Genomic DNA, 21,710 nt, shown 5'->3' with positions numbered 1-21,710 from the left:
TAACAAGATAATTGGATGCCTGAGAGGGGAGGACGGTGGAGTGGGAGAAGAGCGTTTGGAGAAGGACGCGATGCCGTCAAAATTGCGGGCGGGCGAAGTTGAGAGAGTTGATTGCCTGTTTCGGGTCACGCTCTCTTCCAACAGTGCTGTTCGTCCAACAATCGGATGATCCTGGTTGACTCTCGCTTCCAAATGGATTGATCGATTGGCGTAGTACTCTATCCCGAGTTGATTGTCAGTGCGATTGTAAGTCAAGAGGATTATCGCATCAGCCAATCTTTCCCGTGTCGGTCAGGATATCGTCGGTATAGAAGGTCACCCCGGCTGTTACTACTACACCAGCACAAGTACCTCGTCTCCCAGATTCAGGTACCAAGGGTCAATGAGGAGAACAGGAACCTCTATAGAATGAGATACGGTGCATAAAAAGAGCCCCCACGGCCTGGTCTACTCACCAACTGTCCTGATCTTAGCACTTTCCTCGTTGCTTCTTCTTGTTCAACCTTGTCATTCTCCTTCCCCTCCGAACGGGTTCCCGCACCTCCATCTTTTCTATCTACACTTTCCTACTAGTACAACCTCTCTTCCTTGCATTCGCCCGCGACTTTCTTGCTCGCTCCTCCTCCTCCTCTCATCCTCCTCCACCTTCCAGCCAACTTCCGAGGCTGACCACTGGCCCGGCCGTCTTGAATCGCTCGTGCCAGGCTTCCCCCTGGAAGATCGAAACAATAGCATTGTCGCCCGTCAGTGTAACCCCCGACCGACTCACGGGGGCCACTTTCTTCGTTCCTTTTTCTCTGTCACCAACGATCCAATTATCTAGCCTCGTCCCCTCTTTGGCTTCCCTCCTTTAACTTCCAATGATACCTTGATTCTCTCAAGGGATTAACATCCACTTCGGGGAACTGACAAGACTCCGCCATTGACCGGGTCTTGATCTGTTTCCTCTTCCCCTTCCCCCCGCCTCCATCATCCCACGGGTGGTGTCTATCCTTGCCTGTTTTTACCTACGACATTTCTCTCTTCCCTCCTTTTCTCCCGGCTTTCTTATACTTCCCCTCTCAGACGCTCGTTTACGAGATCTCTCACCTGCGCATATCGGTCCTCACCATGAACTTCGGTTCGTTCAATCTCCCCACTACGAGATCGACCGGCGCTTCCTAGACTGTTGTCGCGGTAGGAGCATGTCTCTGCCGGGACCAAATGTCCGTATCAGCCTCGATTCCCGACACTTCGCTTGGCCTCACCTCCTCCGAGATCCAGATTCTGAGGCAACAACAACAGATAGCGCTGCAGGGCGGCCACGGTGCCAATGGTGTTTCCAGGGGCCGAGGGACCGGACGCACCAGCAACTCCAGTTCGCGCGCCGCCAGCGCCGCCAGCAGCCACGGTCGATTAATCCTGGATCCTATGAGCCTACGGGCGCTTTCGCAGCAGTTGGATGGTTTACAACAACAGATTCGCAATCGCCTTGATGATGTAGGTGCCGCGCCTTCTTTATCTTTCTCTATATACTGTCGGGGTCCACTCTGCTGTTACGTGGTCTTCCCTTTGATATTGTCTGCTACCGTGGCCCTGACTAGCCTTGTTCCCCTTGATAATCTTTCCTGATGATCGCCTGATACTCAGACACTAACACACAGTAGCTGGAAGAGCAAATGCAGATATCTATCCAAAGCACTTACGATCGCGCCGGCAACGTCATTCGCAACGCTGATGCTGAGATTGCCCGTACCCGTTCCATTCTAGCCTCAATTGACGACTTGGAGAATGAGCTTGCGAAAATCGGGCATATTAGAGAAATCGTGAAAGCGTACCGTGGCCGTATAGAAGGTCTCGATCAACGCCTGGATCAAGCCGCCCGCCGGAGACACTGAGATGCCAACCCTTGCGATATGTTCCGTCTATACTCCCAACACTCCCAACCAACACACCTTATACTCCTGAACTTTCAACCCTCAAATTTTTCTTCTCTACTCGGATTACCCTAACACCATTACATGGTCTTTCTGCCCCGGAGGCTTCCCCGCATTCGACTTTCCTCTATCGGTTGACGACCCCACGATTGCTCATACGCCTCACGTTACTCGTATGCCCTTCACAGAGACCTCGGAGGTCGATGACGGTCATTGCAAAAATAAAAACCTTCTGCAAAATGACGGACGAGCGACAATGTGCTCGACCGACGAACGAAAAATGTGTTCATAAACCAGTTGTGTCCTCGCGGACCTTATGTTATTATAACTGTGCTGCCCAGCGTTCTTCATGCTGATTCTGATTCTCATCGCAGAGGCAAGGGGTTGCTTTTTGCTCTTTTACCTTCGTCTGTGTATTTGGAGAGGACTGCTGTTTAAAGATCGAAATATCGGCCTCGCGGCTATTTCTGGCTTCCAAAACCACCCTGAAAATTGCCAGGGTAGTAAGGTGTTGATAGCGTTGGTGTACCTCTGCATTTTATCGTCTACTTGGAGTGCGACTCCCTCTCATCTCATGATTTACGTGTTCACCCTACGAAGTTGATGACGCCGCTGTTCTTCTATCATGTTTCGATTCCCCGACGAGCATCTATCCTTTCTGTTTTGTTTTGACTGAGCGGAATCCATTTGCAACGATATCACCTGCGTTTGTGTTCGTTTCGAAATCTGTTATTGAATGTCAGCTGCCGAAAGCAACCTGTACCATGGCCCTGTCAATACCCGTTGACAACCTAATCATCGGCAGCCTCAAGCATGTACCCCTTGAACCAGTCACAGCCTGATATGCCCAAGAGGATACCCGAATGTGGAAGCTTCAGCGGCAAGTGTTATATGTAAATATATTGTCCTTCTTTCGTTGGCTTTCTCAATGCATTTCTGCGCCTACAAGGCTTGTCAATCTGCGCTGGACAACTCATCTCCTGTGCCAGATACTATGGAATCTGCTGCGTGTGACGCACCCAGTGCTCAATCTTCTCCCGAGTTGCGGTGCCATACATGCACCAGAGTACACGGAAGTTGATATTCTGTGTGGAAGCCTCTTCACCCTCGCCCCGATCATACCGGTGGATATCTTTTTCAATCCCGAAGACTGCAGATAGGCCAACAGCCATGACCGAACGATCCGGGTGGGCTACTTCGCATCCGCCGCAACTTCAGGTAGGCGACTCTGACGATGCAGGGCAGATGTAGGGTGGGATATCGGAGATTCGTAATACGTAATCAAGCACCCGCCATTACTTCATCTTTTTGCTCCTCCTTGGGCAGTTCTTTCCGACGCTCAGACAACTTCTTGCTCCGCTTGTCCGTTTGAGGAAAGCGCTTTTCCGTCCCACACGTAGAACAACAGACAACTAGAACATCCGCCCATGGCTTTTTGCGGCCGCGGCTGGCGTTTCTGATATCCTGCGTGCAGGTTACTCCAGGAATGAGGAAAGTATCGCAGCGCTTGCAGAAAGACCTCTTGACGTCGATGGGTAGTCGGAGCTGCGACTTGAGAGAGACACCGCGCATTTGCGACATATAGACTCGAGAGAGTTGAGGCAGTCGCTCCCTCATCGATGTATTTTTTGGCTTGGTCGGCTCCTCCACCAATGCCATATCGGATTTCACAATTTGCGGTACTATGCGCTCTGTTCCTTGCATTTTGGTGGCATCCTCTGCTATGTCGATTTGATCATTTTGTTGACTGGCGGATGGCTGCTGCGGAGAGGGTTTCCCGATAGATTGTAGAAAGGTGGCAGCATTGTAGAGATAGTCGATTCTCGCGCGAATGTGGCTGTGCGCGCCACCAGCAGAATCCTTCTTGCCCTTTGCTTTGGCTTTAGCCATGATGAGTAGACATGTAATCAGCCTGAAGTATTAAGAAAGAAATTGATTCACATGGAGGCAGCGGGGGAGTCTAAGCTTCACGAGCAGCCGTCCGGCACTAACCCGATGCGGCAAGGAAGTTGGCCGCCGGTGACTAATGGACTCGTTTCACGTGACTTGGATCTCGGAGGCTCAGCCGCTTCCATCCCTTCGCGCGTCGACAACCTTCTCTTCATCTCCATCGTCTTCCTTCGCGCTTCGACCTTTCCCATCCTCAATTCATCTCACAACAGTCACGAGGAGGATTTCGCATCGTCTTCGAACTAGATATTCGGCTTGCATAGCTTTTCACCCCCGGTTTCTATCTTGACGACACCTACCCCGGCTCGACTGCCTTGGGATAAGACGCGACAACAACAGAGTTTTCTCGAATACTTCCCTTATCAACACCATCCATCACCATGTCTCACGAAGAGGATCTCATCGACTACTCCGACGAGGAGCTTCAGACCACTGACGCGGCGGCCACCACCGCTGCCCCCGCCTCTAACGGAGAGGCTAAGAAGGGCGACTTGACGGTTTCTGGCGGCCGTCCGGACAAGAAGGGTAGTTACGTCGGTATTCATTCGACCGGTTTCCGCGACTTTTTGCTCAAAGAGGAACTCCTACGTGCCATCACCGATTGCGGTTTCGAACATCCATCGGAGGGTTAGTCTATCACGTATTCTTTCCCAAAGCTCCCTCCATTGCTCCATGTTCCAACGTCCGTCCATCTCCGCGGGGAAAATCCATAGTCGTTTTGGGGCGCCCATCTCGCCTCAGCTTGCGGGCGGCATGAGGATGTCTGTTTCGCGTCATACATAAGACGAGTCGCCCTGCGGCAGTAGTGCATCTACAGCCTTTGCTTGTTTGCTTCACTTTACTCTGGTGAATTACGGCAACACCATGCTCAGGGAATACCACAGATTGGTTTGTTCGCCTGCAGAGATTCTGGATGAATCGTGGTTTGCTTCCGAAGAACACGGGTCGGACGCTTTTCCACCGTTCTCTGAATTGCAGCCGTCCTCCTGCCGCCTGCAGAAAGAGCTCTGAACAAGATGTCTTACTGCAGCTGACACAATTTTCGACTGTGTGCAAGTTCATTTGACTTTCGTTGTTTGGTGGAAGAAAATGTGGGACTATAATGCATCCCTTCAGACTCAAAACCTCGGGGATGGACGGACGCTGCGACGCGAATTGCTTTTTCTCTTTCTCAAAACTTATGGGTCGAGTACAAGTCTAACATACGGTTCCGCCTCACTACAGTCCAGCAAGTCTGCATTCCTACCGCCATTCTGAACGTCGATGTTCTCTGCCAGGCCAAGTCCGGTCTCGGAAAGACCGCGGTCTTCGTTTTGACCACTCTGCACCAGCTGGAGCCGGTTCCTGGCGAGTGCTCTATCCTTGTTATGTGCCACACCCGCGAGTTGGCATACCAGATCAAGAACGAGTACGCTCGTTTCAGCAAGTACCTTCCTGATGTCAAGACTGCTGTCTTCTACGGAGGTACCCCTATCCAGAAGGACGTTGAATTGCTGTCTAACAAGGAGTCCTACCCCAACATTGTTGTTGGTACTCCTGGTCGTCTGAACGCCTTGGTCCGCGACAAGAAGCTTTCTCTGCGCAACGTCAAGGCTTTCGTTCTCGATGAGTGTGATAAGATGCTGGACCAGATCGGTGAGTTTCTTTGTGTTAGGTTATCTTACGCCGTACTGACGATTCGTTATAGACATGCGTCGTGATGTCCAGGAGATCTTCCGTGCCACCCCTGCCGACAAGCAGGTTATGATGTTCAGTGCCACTCTTTCTCAGGAGATCCGCCCCGTGTGCAAGAAGTTCATGAGGAACCCTCTCGAGGTCTACGTCGATGACGACACGAAGCTCACGCTGCACGGTCTGCAGCAATATTACATTAAGCTCAGCGAAGCGGAGAAGAACCGCAAGCTGAACGAGCTCCTGGATAGCCTGGAGTTCAACCAGGTTATTATCTTCGTCAAGAGCACCCTGCGTGCGAATGAGCTCGACAAGCTGTTGCGCGAGTGCAACTTCCCCAGTATTGCGGTGCACTCTGGTGTGAGCCAGGAGGAGCGGTAAGAGTACTTGTTGTTCATGTCGTTTACTATGACTAACGGTTAGTAGTATCAAACGCTACAAGGAGTTCAAGGAGTTCAACAAGCGTATCTGTGTTGCGACCGACGTGTTCGGACGTGGTATCGATATTGAGCGCATCAACCTTGCCATCAACTACGACTTGCCGGCTGATGCCGACTCCTACCTGCACCGTGTCGGTCGTGCGGGTCGTTTCGGTACCAAGGGTCTGTCGATTTCCTTTGTCAGCACCGAGGATGACGAGAAGGTGCTCAAGGACATCGAGAAGCGCTTCGAGGTTGCCCTTCCGTAAGTACAGACTGATGTTTATAACCATGCGGGCGAAGCTAATGAATACCAGTGAATACCCCGAGGGCGGCGTCGACTCGAGCACTTACATGGCCTAGATGATTGGGCCTGTGCTCGCCGGAACAGTATGTAGCAGGAGAAATTGAGTTGAATTTTATCGCAGGTTTTTCGTCTTCGGTTTCCGTGTTTCCTTTGGCGTGATGGTTCGGTTGCTATTTAACATGTCGCTTTCTGGGAGGCACTGGTAGGGAAGGGGACATCTGGAGGATAAAAAGCGTACTAAATGATAAGGATAATAACTAGATGCCTGGGATGTGTCTTGGGCCAGTGCCTCTTAGCATGACAGTGTATTATCAATTGTTGCGATTATTTTGATTAGGAACTGTTGCTTCAGATCAGCTTGCCCAACTCCTCGGCCGTAAGCCAGCAGCACTTTAGGATCTCAAGGGTGTCACATACCAGCAAAAACCCTCTCCATATTAGAAGCAAACAAAAATAGCAAAACCTTTCTCCATCGCAACATTGACAGCTCTCCAATCCCATGCATACTTGTAACCCTCCGTCCCTATCGATAAGACCCAATCCCATCTCACTCACCGACCAAATCACCTATCCACTTAAACAAAACCTATGACGCAACCAGCGAGCCCTCCCCGCTACTACTACTCACCACCACCACATCATTAAGTCCCCATAAGCCATCCTCTCATTCCCTACTACACACCCAATCTCCCCTCCCCACGACCCATCCCCCAACATACTCCAAGAAAACACCAAAAGAAAGAAAGAAAAATGACCCCCCGCTGCTTCATAATCCGCCACGGCGAAACCTCCTGGTCCCTGAACGGCCGACACACCGGCTCGACGGACCTGCCGCTGACCGAGAACGGCGAGAAGCGTATAAAAGCCACGGGAAAGGCTCTGGTCGGGAATGATCGGTTGATTGTGCCGAGGAAGTTGGTTCATGTGTATGTTATGTCATAACCCCCATTCCACCCCTCTTTATATACGATAACTGGTGGGGGGTGTAGGCTAATGATAGATGTGTGGTGGTGGTGTAGGTACGTGTCGCCGCGCGCACGGGCCCAACGTACCCTCGAACTCCTCGAGATCGGATGCAAGGAGAGATTACCGTGGAACGAGGCGCGGAAGTCGGAGGATGAGGAGCCGATACGCACGGAGGCGAAGGTGGAGGTTACGGAGGCTGTCAGGGAGTGGGATTATGGGGAGTATGAGGGGTTGACGAGTAAGCAGATACGGGAGATGAGGAGGGAGAAGGGAGAGGGGGAGTGGGAGATTTGGAGAGATGGGTGTCCCGGGGGAGAGTATGTTATCCCATCTATTTCTTTGCGTTTATGCATGGTGTCATGGATGATGGTGTTGTTGTTGATGGTGGTGTGTGATGTTTTGTATTGGATAGCTAAGCTAACTGATGATGGTGCACTAGATCCCCCGAAGACGTGATCAAGCGTCTAGACGCCGTGATTGCAGAGATCAGAGAGAAGTTCCACAAGCCCTGTTTCGACGGCGACTCTTCTTCCAAGGGCGATGTTCTCGTCGTGGCACATGGACATATCCTGCGTGCGTTTGCGATGCGGTGGACGGGGAAGCCGTTGACGGAGACGGCGCTGATTTTGGAAGCGGGTGGTGTGGGCACATTGAGGTGAGTATATAACCTGGAGATTTGTACGTAGCTTAGCTGACGCTGTACGCCAGCTACGAACACCACAACATCGACGAGCCAGCAATCATTCTAGGAGGAGGATTCGTAGTCGACAGCTGAGATGACTGACTGCTTATAGAAGATCTTTGCAATCAGCAAATAGACCGAGAGTCAATAGAGAATAAACACTCACAATACCCATATCCTTGTACCAATCCATAACATATCCATCATGAAAGGTGATACCCCCAAGTTTCTCCAATAAACCTTCAAGGAAAATCCCAACTCAACCCTCCCTCTTCTCCTCCCCACTACTATCCCCCTTTACCCCTTCCTCCCCCAACACCTTCGCAGACCCCATAAACAACGCGCCAACGTACCCGCCCAAGAAGCGCATATCCTCCGCCTGCACGGCCGTCATCCTAAGCAGATTCTCCGTGTCCCGAAGATTAGCGTTCAGCTGCTCCAGCTGATTATGCAGGTTGCTGTACTGGCGCGTCTTGGCCATCGACATGGAGGAGCTGCCCATGGAGGAGGGGCCAGCGGTCGTGGAGGCGGGGAGGATGGAGTGTCGGGGGAGGGATTGGGAGTGGGTGTATTGGTGGGAGGGCATTGTTGGTTCCTTATTAATTAGTCCTCCTTGGTGGTTGAGTTGGTTGGGGCGTAGTCTGTAAAGAGGAGAAGTGTTTGTAGTTGTGTAGATGGTGGTGTGTTGGACAAAGTGATGTGAGCTGCAGATCGAGGGGATTTGTTTACCCCCGCGGTACTGCAGGTCACGTGTAGGTGCCTCCGGCAACAAATGCTGCCATGGTCTGTCTACCTTTAGACATCACTCTTGAATCATACACGAGTGGTAGTGTTACTGTTGTAAATTCGATTAAGTCTCGTTTATTGTCAACATGTTCTAATCAATGGAGCAGTTGCCGCGCCGACAATCCCGACGCAGTTCCTCTCACTAACACCCGGTAGGAACATGAACCCAGCCAAATCAAATCAATCAATCAACCGAATAAATCAACCCCTTGCTCTTTTTATGCGCCAGAAACCGGACCATGAATGAGAAAGATGACAGGGTGGTGTGATGTTCGCGCCAGAGCCCATACAGAACAGCACAGAACAGCTATGGAAGGAGACGGCCAAGGAAATCAAGTCAAAGGAGGGCATGCGTGTCAAACAAAGCAGCGGAGATGGTAGGGAATAGACAACAGGACGATGCGCCGAGCTGGGTAGTGTACAACACTGGGTCTTGCAGAAACAAGGCATGTATGGTGTGCGTCTGGCAATGAACGTCGGTGGTATAGCTGTAGAAAGTCAAGAAAACGTATTTATCTGGTGGAGCTTCATGCTCATGCTCATTAATGTTCGAGAATGCCGTGCAACTTGAGAGGAAAAAAAAAGAGATAATCAAAGTCAAGGCAAATCACCACATGCAACAATCATGCATGCACGCACGCACGCGCCCGCCCGACCACTCCGTAGTGGAAATCATCAAACGAGAAAGTGAGAAAGTGAAAGCCCCTATGTCCCTTGGTGTATATGTAAGAAAGCCGCAAACAACAGACAATTGACATGGAGTCTGTGCCCACCCTCCTTGCCAAAGCATCTCATTAAAAGTATATCCTTTATAAGAAGCAAAAAGCAATACGGGGAAGGGTGTCCCAAAAGGCATGGAAATCACCCTCCCGACTGGAAAGGGGAAAAGATGGAGACGTTAACGAAACCAGTCGTGTCCATAGCAGTCAGGGCCAAGGCAAGTGCTCAGCGGTTTCGAAGGAGAGACGAAGGAAGGACGGGCTTCGCGACTCAGTGAACGGGCGCTGCAGCTGGCTGCGCGCCGAGGCTAATCTGGCTGCTATGGGCAGAGGTCTCGGAATCGAGGTTGGCACTAGCCCCGCTGTCACCACTCTCCGCGCTGGCGCTCGCACTTCCTGTCAGACTTCTATGCTTGGGAGTGCCCTTGGCGGGATACGGTTTGCTCACCCCAATTTGTTGTTCAACCTGCTGCGGACCTACCGCATTGCCATGCCCAGGAGGATGGCGAGGGACTGGCGCTCGCATGTGTCCCGGAGGCGACGGGTGGCCGCCGTTCGGGGGCCCATGAGGTGGGCCAAAGTTCTGGTCTTGGGCAGTCGCTGGGCGGCCCATTCGCGGACCAGGAGGACCACCGAAAGGAGCTGCAGGAGAATGGCTATTCCTCCTGCTTTGCGGGTACGGATGAGGAGGGTAGTCACCCATTCGGCTGGTAGTCATCGAGTTGGTCCGGGAACCCGCAGCCATTTGGTTTCGGTCAACAGACCCGTACCGGTTTGACGAGTAAGCCATCATGGGGTTGTCTAGGAGAGAGTCATGAAGGCCAGGGATTTCCTGCATGATACGGTCACTGGCGCGCTTCCTGTTTCCTCCAAAGTAGCGGCTGAACGTCCCAGTTCTACCGCCGCCGCCGCCACCACCACCCCCGCCAGTGCTCGAAAGGAGCTCGGGGTTCTTGCGAATCTGACTAGCACTGGGGATTTTCTTTGTCCTCTTTGATGTGATACTCAGCATATCAACGTTGTCGGGGTCGATCTGAGGGACCAAGCTAGTATCCATGGGATCGAAGTAATCATCTTCGTCTTCCTCATCGAAAGCAGCTGCCTTGGAAGGCGGAGGTCTGCGGGGACCACGACGCATGTGCATCTCTTGCTCTCGAAGCTGCAACTCCCGCTGGCGAATGGCCAGCTCGCGTTCTCTCAAAGCCAGTCCAGATGGTCCGGCGCCTGGCGGAACGTCCGGATAGCCATTGGCACCATTTGCAGGCATACCCTGATCGCCCGCATCATCATAGACGACCAGATGGCTGAACTCCTCAAGGCCTTCCAATGACGGTTCACGGGGCATCCTAGGTCCGCCAGCCGGGGGCTGAGCGCTTGGTGGTCGCGACATTCCAGGCATCGGAGGTCCACGTCTCGGTGGGGGCATCATCATGGCGGAACTTGACCTTCCGGGGGGCGGGCGCATAGGACCATTTCTGGGAGGAGGAACCGAAGACACCCGGGGCGGAGGCTGAGCCAGGGCCGGAGGGGGAGAATCACGAGGTTTGCTCAGATTAGTGGCATTGATATGGTGCAGCATTGCATAGAGGGTCTCGATGCGTGGGAGTTTGACATTGGACTCCGTTGCCAGTTTGATGGGAGAACCAAGATACGTCTCGATCTCCATGGGACGCCGAGCCTGGAAATCCTGGTACATAGTGTTTGGCGTCTGGGTGGTCGTCATCTTCTCCATAGTCTTCTGGTTGAAGTCGCTGGGAAAAGAGCAACCGTGTGCTTTCGCCAAATCGATGAGTTCGTCGATCACGTCCGATATCAGCTGACGCACGCCAACTTTTTCTAATAATTGCTGTACATTTCCAGAATCAAACATAACGCTGGCGGGGTAGAAGGCGATAGGACTAGAATATGCAGTGGTTAGCAAAAGATCGACGTCCTCGTAAATCATGCGGGGAGATAATTCACCCTATAATACGTTCAAATTGTTCCTGTCTGATATTCTTCGATACTTTGCAATCCACCTGGCCTGAGCTCAGAGTCATCGCTAACGCCGCGGCCATATCGGTTTGGATGGAGGAGGGAACGTTCGAGTTCTGATTCGTAGCACCGATCCATATTTCCGATGAGTTCAGGTGCTCAAACTCGCTGGCTCCGATCTGGGTGATTTCGACGCCTGAGACAAGCGAAAGGACGACGTTTGTCGGGAACCGTTGTTCCAGATGCGATTCGACACCGAGGGTATTGGTTGTGTTGACCAAAATGCAGGTATGCTGAGGGGTCACAACGGACTCTATTACCGCAGCCAGGTCGTATACGTCGGGCAGAGCCTTGACGCAGAGGATTACATAGTCGTATGCGTTCTCTCGTGATGCTGCTTCTTCGGGCGTCCGAACGACTATCGCAGAACTCTAATCAGCACACAAGCGAACAGACGTGTGACCAAGGGGCAGAACTCACCATGACGTGGCTTAAACCGTTCGTTTCCAAACGCTTTTGACCTAAATCACGCCCTGTCAGAACCTCGCCGTGTTATAAGAATAAGCGACCAGCCATACTTGAAAGACACGCCGTATTGAGAGACTGCCTCGTAGCCCGATTTCCAGACCAGTGTCACGTCGCAGGAGGTTGTCGCCTGGAGCCTCCAGGAAAGGAACGCCGAGATGGCATTGCTGCCCACTAAACAGACCCGCGTTAGCAGACGACCCATGATAATGCCTGAGTCTCAACGGAGTCTAGGAGTCTCTTGGATGGCAGCGACCGAGTGGACCAGCAAATCATCCAGGATAAAGGGTTGTCGGGAAATGACGATAGGTGGTGTCTTTCTGGGCAGCGGCTGAGCACTAACCTGACAGAATGCGCAAGCGCGGCGGAGGAGCCATAATAGTCGATCAAAATGGGAAAGAAGTGATCCGATCAGCCAGTACGCGGTGGTTGTGGAAAAAGCAATGCACCCGTTAGACTGGAATTAGGTATCTCCTGAACCACAACTAGAGGCGCGATTGACGCTGCCTAACCACGGAACGAAGGGACGCAATCCGACGACGACTGAAGCCAGGGTTGATGTCGAGATCGAACTATTGAAGGACACACGCGAAAGGCGCCAAGGACGTCGATAACGAAAGTAAGGGGAATCACAAAAGGAAGACTTGACAATAGAAAGGGAGATCAAATAAAGACAAACGAAAGGAGGTGTGGTTCAACCGTAGGAAGGGAGTGGAAAGTAAGTAAGAGAGAGAGAGAGGCGAGGGAGGAGGGAGGGAGGAGGAGGAGGAGGGGGGTGTGGTGGGAAGGTGAAAGGGGAAGAGGAGGAGGAGTAGCAAGTCAGTAGGGAAGAGAGAGAGCGAAGGTAGCGAAAGAGAGAGAGAGAGAGAGGATGGGATGGGATGGCAGACGGCGGATGGTTGGAGTAAGAAGCAAGATGGAAGACGGTCAGCTTTGGGCGGAAAGGCAGCCCGAATGGGTGAGTTATGGAGCCGTGCGTATCTTTTTCTGTAATTTTTTTTTAGCTTTCACGGTTTATCTTAATTTTTCTTTTTTTTTCTCTTTTTTTAATTTTCTATTTTTCTCTGTTGGTCTTCCAAAGTCTCTAACGGCCGTGGATCCCCCGCCAGGGCTCGATCCGGAAACGGAGGCAGGAAAAGAGGCGTGAGCTGAGCGACAACTGTCAACGGGGAGGGGAACCCGGATTTTGCATGCGAAAGCAGAAAGTCTGACTGATGGACTGAAAGGAATGTCCCAAGAAAATCAAGCCCCTCCAAAACGGGATGCGAAAAGGAAGAAGAGGAAGGGTAAGAGGGCGAGAAGGCAAGATTGCGCGACCCAGAAAAGCCCCAATAATCTCGATGGTCTTAATCGGCCACCGGGGGAGGGATGCTACTAACTGTAGACTAACTAACGATCGGAAAGAAGAAGACCGTGTGTAATGGATTATGACTAGGATAGGCAGAATTATTATTAGTATGATTCGGACTTATGTATGTATGGAATTTTGATTATTAGAAGAGTGTACTATTATAATAGAATGATTTTCCCCCTCATCAAGCCAGCCATCGGCTGGATCATTCGTATACCAGAATTGGTAGTAATAGTATAATAATAATAACAACCACCACAACAAAAATAAAACTACTACTGCTACTAACTAGCTATGAATGAATTGAATGAATAGTAATAAATCGGAAGAGGAAATGGGGGGAAAACCCTCCATTTTCGCGAGGTACCTACGACTGCACTCACATTAGTTGAAAACTTCCTGTACCTGGGTTAATTTGTACACTGGGTCTAAGCCGTTCCGAGTATCGTCCACGCTTACCAGGAGATGCTACCGCGCCAGGTTGAAACCGGTTTTTCTTGTTGGTCACTCTTCCCTTCCCAGCTTATTCCACAGTAATAACCCCATGATAATGATCATCTCAATTTTCATCAATGCTGGAGAAGAATAATATTGATTAATTTCGTCTATATCTATTCATCTAATAGACTACCGACTTACTTACGTATCTGAAGAAAATAAAGAATGATGTCTCGCTTCCCCTATCTGACATTGTCCCTATTAGGAGGGACTCACAATTTGACGTCTCTGATATACAGCGACAAAAGATGCTGCTGCTGCTGCTGCTGCTGCTGCACCCCCTGAGAAGGAAAAAAAAAATAACCAAGCCCATAGATAGCAAGTGTCCACTCACGCGCCGATAACAGACACAATTGCATTGGCTTGGAATAGTGCCTTCCACACACTACCACTACCACTACCAAGCACTACTCTAAAACTAGTCTACGTCTAACCGGCAGACAGACAGACACACACACATAAAGACCAGAGAAGAATAGATCATGACCACGACGATGATGACGACGAAGATAATCGACGACCGAATGACCGAACTAAAAAAGATCCTGATTATGTGGATGGGATTGATGAGACACGACAGCACCAACCCACTTGGCTCTGGTCGAGCCAACCCATGATGCAGCCAAGACCCAATCGGCCACCGCTGCACATCCTCCCGTCACCAAAACCCACCCGAAAACCCACTTCGTCTAGTGGTCGAGGTCAGGCCGGGATTCGCCCGCTGCAATCGGCTTCGGACAGATTGGTCAGTTCTGCCTCAAGATGCTGCAACCGATATGGAGCTGGGAGCGCAGCACCGTACGAATCAGCGGGTACCTTCCGGCGCCTGGTCGCAGACCTTCTCCTCCTCTCCTCTCCTCTCTTTCCCTCCCTTAGTTAGTCTATCTTACTATGGACTTACTTTCAAGTCTCAGCTCCAGCACTAAGCTTGTTCTAGTAAATAGCTAGAAACAAGGTCAAACAGGGGAAAGATCAAGTCTATGTCTATTCCAATTGAATTGCCCGAAAGAATTTTCCATCATGTTCGAAAAGTTCTTGGGATCCGCCATGTCTTTCCCTAAAACCCCCCAATAGAAAGAGAACATGAATAGATGCTACTGAGGAACCATGATCTGGTGATCATTGGCAAATCAACCAGCCGCAGAGATAAATACGGAGTATGTATGGAGTATGCATGTCTGTATGTCAGTTACTGTGTGTGTAATCAGAGTGGTTACTAAGCGACTCTTCCTCACCCTTCTTGAATGGGTATGACCAAGCTTGATCTCAACAAGCAGCGATACCCTTCTCCAGGAACCCCAGGATAATAAAAAGGCCAAGAGTTACTCCTCCTGTTATTTCATACAATCCCTCCCCAAAAACCAGACCATCTTTCATTTCATTTCATTTCTTTTTCCAAATAAACTAACCCGTATAGATTGATACGAAACCCCCCAACTCGGAAATCTAGCCATCGATCACTTACAGTGAAGTAAGTGACATGCAATTGATGCATTGCGTCCCCTTCTCTCGCATTAGTCACCTGGGGAATTCCGCCTTGGGAAGCAAACAAATTCGGGAAGGGAGGGGAAGGGGGGCAGTGTTGACTGTCCAACCCGACATGCCACACCTTTTATGCGAAGTAGGGATCGACAACCCTCGCCCATACCAGTCGTACCTGTTTGCGGAGATGTCATGAATGCACGAAATTGAATCAAATCACGATGGCTGCCTTGTGCTTATTGACTAACAAACAATACAGTAGTTAACTACTTAACTGAAACTTAGTAATAAAGTATGCTGCTTACGGGGTATACTACTTATATCCTAAACTTTGATTTTATACGTGATGATTGTAGTAAGTAGTTCCCTCCGCTTTCTGCATTATAGTTTGTTACTGAGTGAACACCTCGCCACACACACTGATGTCAGTCTTGGTCTGGAGAAAACGAAAGAAGCAAAGGTACTGAGAGCGAGCCAGCGGCTTAGCTTCGGCTTACTAATAAAGTTCCAGATATGCTTATGTGAGTTCCAGAATATCCCGGCTTGGTTGGGGGGTTCCAGATTATCTCAGGAGTACTAGTCTAGTCGATGTAATCTCTTGAGAGAAAACCTGAAACCTTGACTCCGTTCCCCTGGTGTGGCTTGTTGGATGTTTGATATTAATTGGATGTTGGGAAGATGGATATTGATATAAGTATTAATATTATAGAAAATCATAATGGCAATGTGATGAGGCTGAGGAATTCCTCACACATCAAATGAGATACACCTTATGAATGAATGGTTACTAGGGGATAAGGAGTGTATACATTTTCCTTTTTTTTTTCCGATATGGATATGGGTGTGGATTCTCTTACCCTAACATGAGACACATATAATACTAATAGTTAGCTAGCGATATTGAGAGTTGCTATGGATCAGTATTAGATTTAATAATACTTGGTTACTTTGATGGAATTGATGGGGAGACATAGGGAAAAAAAAAAAAAAGAGATGGGCAACTGATTTTGATCTCATGATGAGCCTAGGATACAGGCTACTGACTGAGTGTATTTCCTTGCTAAGACTGTGAAAATCCCACCCGGTCCAGGCCCTCTAGGGGTGATGCACCGGATTGTCCAAAACAGTGCCGGTGGAGCACCACACCAGCCAGTCTAGCCGGCATCTAGCTTCTGCTAGCTGGGGCACTTGGAACACACCTAGGACGAATCACATTGTTCAATTATTAGCTGCTGTTACTATCTATGGTACCGTCTGGTGGGTCGGGTACTTATCAAATCTTACCGAAACTGGGCAAATTTTCTTTTTTATCTTTTTTCTCTTCTCCCCTGAAATCATCGATGAATGGTGGTCGCGTTGATTTAACTTTCGGTTTCTGCTCGCGCGGGTAAGAGAAATCCTCCTGGCAGGAGGGTTCTGAATAGAATTCTGGGTAATCCTTCCAGTAGTACTACTCGATCTGATTGCTTTGCTTCAGAACTTTGATTGTTCACGGTTGAGACATTACATTTTCTTCAGTCTCCCAAGCTTAGACTTTTGGCAGACGATGATTGGTATGCATTCAGCAGGAGGCATCGACTCATTAGGAATTTGATCTTCGGGGCCTAGATCTCCCCGTTGCTAGACCATGCGTGCAATCCGCCAACCAACAACGTTCTTGTCGCGATTTCTGCAGGATCCTGGGTATGTTCGACTCAGACTTCTTCCTAGTACATACCACAACTGCCCGTCCAGATCGATTAGAGAGTATGGCGGTTGCGCAGATACTCAGAGACTAAAGTTGCTGGCTGCAAGCATCTTACTATCCCAGCAGATTCAATCCAGAAGTGTCTCACCCGCGGTCTTACCCCGCTATTGTCCATCTTCATTCGAGTCACCTTGGCTGTCTGAAATTATTTCGACGTTGTCAGTAAAACAGTATGAAGTCCTTGGTTATTGCAACTACTACAATGTCTACTCCGAAGTCCTTTCATATGATTATTGTGACCCAGGGCAATCTGACAAAGAATCTGTACACTACTGCGTATGCTAGCCCTGTATGGATGACTTCACATCCAGAGTACATCGAACAATGCTAGATCAAAAGGGTCAACCGGAGAAACACTTAATGGGGCCTACCCGCGACAGGTGTAACCATGTGAGTAGCCACAGCCCCCTCATCTTGAAATTTTGACCGGAAACAGCCACTCGGCATTCCCGAGGATGTACGCGGGGTCAGTTTCATTCACCCTGCATCTATGATCTTGGCTCAGTGGCGGAGATCGAACCAGGCGCATCGCGAACATTACTGTACTGTTCACGGTACAGTCAAGTGGGCGCCGGATGGCCCCATTATTGTGCGGAGTCATGCTAAGGCTTCCAAGGGTCTGAGCATCTCTGAGTATCTAGACTGCTCAGTTTGTGTTGTAGTTTGTGTAGTTTGTTATCGCCAAGAATACGCCAGTCCATAGCCTACAATATATCGGAATCGCGCACGTCTACTCTTAGTCCCAGACGGTTGGTCGCCTAGTGATCTAGCACCTTTCTCCGTCGGCCCCTTAGAAATGGCCGCTATATTAGTCGTTATGCCGCTACTGCGCGCATTGCCTTTGGAGCGTAGAAGCTAAAGCAATGGTTCGTTGAGACCGAGCTAATGTAGCAAGCGGTTAGTGCGGTGGTGCGTATTGACACGAGTGGCCTGCTATTCTCCTGTCCATCTCTGGGAAGTTTCTTTTTGCGGCGATCGGCTCTGGTGTGTCACGTTCACTGCGCGATTGAACACGAGCAACATGGGAAACATGTGCGAGGTAACATCAAACACCTAGCGTGTTTGAGCCCACCAGTCTCAAGAACTGCCGTGTCAGAATCGGTTGTCCTAAGTTTGATTTTATGACAGTCTGTTCGTCGAGTGGACAAAGGCATACTCAATTTTGTGGATGTTCCCAAAGCAAAAAGCACTGATAGAATTCTACTTGCCATCCGAATCCTTCGTGCATATAGAGTAAAATAGGCGAAGGCAATCGTAAAATAGCAATAGTAGCCTGATAGGCAGTGCCCACTACCTGGAGTCTAGTCATATTAGTGCGAGCATATAGTTTGTAAACGTCATGGTCATGTCAATCTCCGTCAAGGCCCCGCAAGACATAAAAGGCCGCGATGATCGTCGGTCTTTGCACGATGCTCGCCCGCTCGATGAGCAGGATTTTCGACACGGAATATGCTAAGCAAGGTTGATGCGAGGCTTAGCAGGCACAGTACAGAGGCACAGTGTAGCAATTTTCTGGGTAGTAAGTCCATTTCGGCCTACCAAACGGAGTGCGTGGTATATCTCCGTAGTCCGGACTAGCTTCAGATTCGGACATTGAGAGCGGGCAAGACATCAATCAGACCCATGGCGAGGCAAGCGATCAGGTGGTTTTTGGGAGGAGGGGGCACTGAAGGCGTCTGCAACCTGCATTCATCAATTCCGTATCAAGCATAAAGCAAATAAAAGCAATCAATCCGAGGAAGGTCTAAGAGACAAATAATATGCGGAAGCCGGGATGGCAAGAAAAGCGCCAAGTGGAGCCTCGATGCAAACAGCGGCTGCCCACTGACTCAGCGGATGTGCGCAAAAGGCAAACCGATGCCTGCATTTCCGGGCCTTCCTCGGCCGCCCATACGAGGATTTTCGGCGCTGCAGGACATCCCAAGGTCTAACTTATCAATAACTCAATCGGCGGGTGCGAAACTATGCACGCCGTACCTACATAGTACATGCAGACACGAGGAGCCAAAAAGAAGGCGACCGGAGAATAAAAAAGCAAAGATGAGCGGGAGCGATGGAAAGCTCTCAAACTCCGTGAGGAACGGCGCGTTATCTGTCCACTAACTTCATGTCAGCAAGGGCCCCTACAATCTAACTGTCTAGGCAGTAGACTCCTTAGGCTAGTAGGATTAGTCCGAGTTGATCAGCTCTCAAACTTAGGCTACATTGATAGGACGCTGGTCAGTCAATCGGTATTGTTGCCTACTGCATGATCTGCCCAAACATGCGAGGCGTCAAGGAAAGGATGGAGATAGGCCAGGGATTGAAGATAAACCAAACTTAGCGCGGAAAGGGTCATCTTTCTGTAATGAATCCTCTTTGGCCATAGGGGAATAGCTATCTAAGCTATCTCTTTAGCATTGCTTCAAGTAGATACGCAGAGTAAACAGCATGAGCATAAAAGTCACATGATGCATAGTCTACAATGACTAATATTAGATGTGCACGCGATGGAGGGGAATTCTACATCAAATTGTATACCACTGAGGGGCATCTTTTGGTGTCTGAAATTGCATGTACCATAGGCAATCCACACATCATCACCTATACAAAAGCACTTTAAAGTAACATAGATCAAGGTCTCTGCCAATTCCCCCACCATGGATTCACTGACTAATCGGAGACCCATGGCAGAATTCTTCAATGATGAACAGCCATCTCTTGTAAAGAGACACATTCCCACTAAAACTGGAGATAGAGCTAGTCATCTGCATCTGTGGCAAGGAGCTGCATTTCCTTGTCAGTCAGTTACACCGATATAAGCCACATATACTCCCAATCACCAAACAATGACTGGAAACAAAAGAAAGAATCCGCGAGACTTGACTCGTCTCTCCGGAAAACCACTTGCGGAGACCCTCGAGCCATCTTCGATTTTGGCAAGCAGCACAGAAGAATGGGTCACCTCTCAAGACTTGGCTGAGCATGGCCTCCCATTCAAGCCAGAAGTCATCCAAGATATGACCATCTTTCTCCTGGCAAACCCGAATATGAGCTCAACCCATCTATACCGGGCAGACATCCTCTTCGACAGCTGGGGTTCACTGCGAACACCGCAACAGAAAGAGCAGTCCTTCGCTCAGAATGGGAACAGCAATCTGGAGACGGCTGAAGAGCATGTGGAACCCATCACCGCAAGGGAAATCCCCAATTTCACTCTCACCAGAACGGTCGTGAGGAGACTCATTCCCAGGAACCCGAACCTGGACAGGGTCATGGACCAAACATGTCACTTCTACGAACACATCAACGAGTCCACAGACACAAACGAGGAGTCTATTAACCGATACCTCGCTGTCTATACCCCCCACATCACCTCCAAAGAAGACATGCCCTTCTACCACCCTCTCCTCCGTTCCCTAGCTTTTCTATACGACTACAACACCAACAACACATCAGAACCCTCCCCTAACCCCGGCACCATGTCCATTCACTTCCTCCTCTTCCCCAACGAACCCATCCAAAACCGTCTAGAACGCACCCTACAAGCCCTCCTGACTATCCAAATCCGCCTCGCCCGCGGCACCCGTCTAACCGGCAAACCAGAAGGGGGCAGCGGCGGCAGTCAAAACCCAGCCAAAGACAACGTGATCCCTCAGCACCTAGTGCAAAACACCTACACGCGTCTGAAAGCAAAGTACGCCGCGGAGCTCTGCCAAAACTGGGTTGAGAGCACCGAGCCCTCCAAGCATGTCTTCGAGGACCTCGCAATCACCGCATTCCTGATCGAACTCTGGAGAAGCATGTACGGCGCGGTCCCAGCAGACGAGCAAACCTCCTCCCCATCTACCTCCGCTTTCCCCGGCTTCGTCGACGTAGCCTGTGGCAACGGCGTCCTCGTCTACGTCCTGCTCATGGAAGGCTACAAAGGCTGGGGCTTCGACGCCCGCCGACGCAAAACATGGAGCATATTCCCAGAATCCGTGCAATCACGACTCACAGAGGAGATCTACATCCCCAAACCATTCTCCGAAACGAACCCCTCTCTGCTCCAAGAGCTCACCATAAAATCCCACACGGGGTCCTTCCCAAAAGACACATTCATTATCTCCAACCACGCAGATGAACTCACCGTCTGGACTCCTCTCATGGCTACGCTCCTTTGTCCCGAGTCGCCATCACCCTTTATCGCTATCCCATGCTGCTCGCATTCGCTCTCTGGAGCGAGATTCCGGTATCCGCCTCCTAAGGCGGGCAAGAAAAAGGAGAAATCAGATAAAGAAGACGAAGGAGGAATGGAAGAAGAGAATAATCCTTCATCAGGAGACCTCAAATCCCTCCGGAAGGAGAAACAGGATGCTCAGACCACGGAAGCAGGGTTCCTTAAGTCAATGTATGGTTCGTTGACGGCGAAGACGATGAGTGTGGCGGAGGAAATCGGGTACGAGGTGGAGAGGACGCTGTTGCGGATTCCTAGTACGAGGAATATGGCTGTTATTGGAGGAAGAAGGCGGACGACACAGGTGTGGAAGGGGAGGGGAAGTGGATTGGTTGATGGTGGTGGTGGTGATGGAGAAGTGGTCCTGGAGCGGGTTATGGATGCTGTAAGGCGGGAGTGTTCGCGTGAGGGGGGCGTTGAGGCTGCTGGGAAGATCTGGATTGAGAGGGCGAAGGGGTTGAATAAGGGGTCTGGGATGGGGAAACAGGGTGGGCATTGAACATGCTTGTGTTGTGAAAA

The 21,710-nt window shown here is 50.3% G+C and overlaps 8 protein-coding genes across 8 annotated transcripts; 5 read left to right on the top strand and 3 right to left on the bottom strand.

Annotated features, from left to right (window-relative positions):
• The first annotated feature begins 1,013 nt into the window (after positions 1-1,013).
• On the top strand, positions 1,014-2,071 carry BDQ94DRAFT_76103 (uncharacterized protein). Its single transcript, XM_026776470.1, has 2 exons — positions 1,014-1,479; positions 1,647-2,071. Exons 1-2 carry the CDS (start codon positions 1,204-1,206, stop codon positions 1,875-1,877), a joined length of 507 nt encoding a protein of 168 aa, XP_026623431.1. The 5' UTR covers positions 1,014-1,203; the 3' UTR covers positions 1,878-2,071.
• Positions 2,072-2,649: 578 nt separating this feature from the next.
• BDQ94DRAFT_76098 (uncharacterized protein) lies at positions 2,650-3,136 on the top strand. Its single transcript, XM_026776469.1, has one exon. The coding sequence runs from the start codon at positions 2,780-2,782 to the stop codon at positions 3,074-3,076; it is 297 nt and encodes a 98-aa protein (XP_026623430.1). The 5' UTR covers positions 2,650-2,779; the 3' UTR covers positions 3,077-3,136.
• A 61-nt stretch (positions 3,137-3,197) lies between these two features.
• Positions 3,198-3,806, bottom strand: BDQ94DRAFT_173093 (ribonuclease P Rpr2/Rpp21/SNM1 subunit; the record flags this gene model as incomplete). The annotated part of the gene is made up of 1 exon (XM_026772096.1): positions 3,198-3,806. One exon carries the CDS (start codon positions 3,804-3,806, stop codon positions 3,198-3,200), a length of 609 nt encoding a protein of 202 aa, XP_026623429.1.
• A 209-nt stretch (positions 3,807-4,015) lies between these two features.
• BDQ94DRAFT_148987 (ATP-dependent RNA helicase SUB2) lies at positions 4,016-6,898 on the top strand. Its single transcript, XM_026767290.1, has 5 exons — positions 4,016-4,493; positions 5,091-5,501; positions 5,554-5,914; positions 5,964-6,221; positions 6,274-6,898. Exons 1-5 carry the CDS (start codon positions 4,247-4,249, stop codon positions 6,317-6,319), a joined length of 1,323 nt encoding a protein of 440 aa, XP_026623428.1. The 5' UTR covers positions 4,016-4,246; the 3' UTR covers positions 6,320-6,898.
• Position 6,899: 1 nt separating this feature from the next.
• BDQ94DRAFT_148984 (histidine phosphatase family protein) lies at positions 6,900-8,089 on the top strand. Its single transcript, XM_026767289.1, has 4 exons — positions 6,900-7,189; positions 7,283-7,546; positions 7,669-7,884; positions 7,938-8,089. Exons 1-4 carry the CDS (start codon positions 7,014-7,016, stop codon positions 8,002-8,004), a joined length of 723 nt encoding a protein of 240 aa, XP_026623427.1. The 5' UTR covers positions 6,900-7,013; the 3' UTR covers positions 8,005-8,089.
• Positions 8,090-8,170: 81 nt separating this feature from the next.
• BDQ94DRAFT_173090 (DASH complex subunit HSK3 family protein) lies at positions 8,171-8,497 on the bottom strand (the record flags this gene model as incomplete). Its single annotated transcript, XM_026772095.1, has 1 exon — positions 8,171-8,497. One exon carries the CDS (start codon positions 8,495-8,497, stop codon positions 8,171-8,173), a length of 327 nt encoding a protein of 108 aa, XP_026623426.1.
• A 1,190-nt stretch (positions 8,498-9,687) lies between these two features.
• On the bottom strand, positions 9,688-12,120 carry BDQ94DRAFT_173089 (ketopantoate reductase family protein; the record flags this gene model as incomplete). Its single annotated transcript, XM_026772094.1, has 4 exons — positions 9,688-11,314; positions 11,379-11,808; positions 11,871-11,911; positions 11,969-12,120. 4 exons carry the CDS (start codon positions 12,118-12,120, stop codon positions 9,688-9,690), a joined length of 2,250 nt encoding a protein of 749 aa, XP_026623425.1.
• Positions 12,121-19,821: 7,701 nt separating this feature from the next.
• On the top strand, positions 19,822-21,690 carry trm44 (tRNA (uracil) methyltransferase; the record flags this gene model as incomplete). Its single annotated transcript, XM_026773953.1, has 1 exon — positions 19,822-21,690. One exon carries the CDS (start codon positions 19,822-19,824, stop codon positions 21,688-21,690), a length of 1,869 nt encoding a protein of 622 aa, XP_026623424.1.
• Positions 21,691-21,710: the final 20 nt, after the last annotated feature.

Source organism: Aspergillus welwitschiae (assembly GCF_003344945.1).
Source record: "Aspergillus welwitschiae strain CBS 139.54b unplaced genomic scaffold BDQ94scaffold_30, whole genome shotgun sequence".
NCBI classification, from domain to species: domain Eukaryota; kingdom Fungi; phylum Ascomycota; class Eurotiomycetes; order Eurotiales; family Aspergillaceae; genus Aspergillus; species Aspergillus welwitschiae.
The sequence above is the reverse complement of the archived record's forward strand: the minus strand, read 5'-3'. Positions and strand labels throughout refer to the sequence as shown.

What these genes read in the sequence shown, in the direction of transcription:
- BDQ94DRAFT_76103 (XM_026776470.1), top strand. Translation starts at nt 1,204, where the DNA reads ATGTCCGTATCAGCCTCGATTCCCGACACTTCGCTTGGCCTCACCTCC. An exon ending in TTCGCAATCGCCTTGATGAT is followed by an intron (nt 1,480 to 1,646) that starts GTAGGTGCCGCG and finishes AACACACAGTAG; the next exon opens with CTGGAAGAGCAAATGCAGAT.
- BDQ94DRAFT_76098 (XM_026776469.1), top strand. Translation starts at nt 2,780, where the DNA reads ATGTGGAAGCTTCAGCGGCAAGTGTTATATGTAAATATATTGTCCTTC.
- BDQ94DRAFT_148987 (XM_026767290.1), top strand. Translation starts at nt 4,247, where the DNA reads ATGTCTCACGAAGAGGATCTCATCGACTACTCCGACGAGGAGCTTCAG. An exon ending in TAAGATGCTGGACCAGATCG is followed by an intron (nt 5,502 to 5,553) that starts GTGAGTTTCTTT and finishes GATTCGTTATAG; the next exon opens with ACATGCGTCGTGATGTCCAG. An exon ending in CGCTTCGAGGTTGCCCTTCC is followed by an intron (nt 6,222 to 6,273) that starts GTAAGTACAGAC and finishes AATGAATACCAG; the next exon opens with TGAATACCCCGAGGGCGGCG.
- BDQ94DRAFT_148984 (XM_026767289.1), top strand. Translation starts at nt 7,014, where the DNA reads ATGACCCCCCGCTGCTTCATAATCCGCCACGGCGAAACCTCCTGGTCC. An exon ending in GATGGGTGTCCCGGGGGAGA is followed by an intron (nt 7,547 to 7,668) that starts GTATGTTATCCC and finishes ATGGTGCACTAG; the next exon opens with ATCCCCCGAAGACGTGATCA. An exon ending in GGTGGTGTGGGCACATTGAG is followed by an intron (nt 7,885 to 7,937) that starts GTGAGTATATAA and finishes GCTGTACGCCAG; the next exon opens with CTACGAACACCACAACATCG.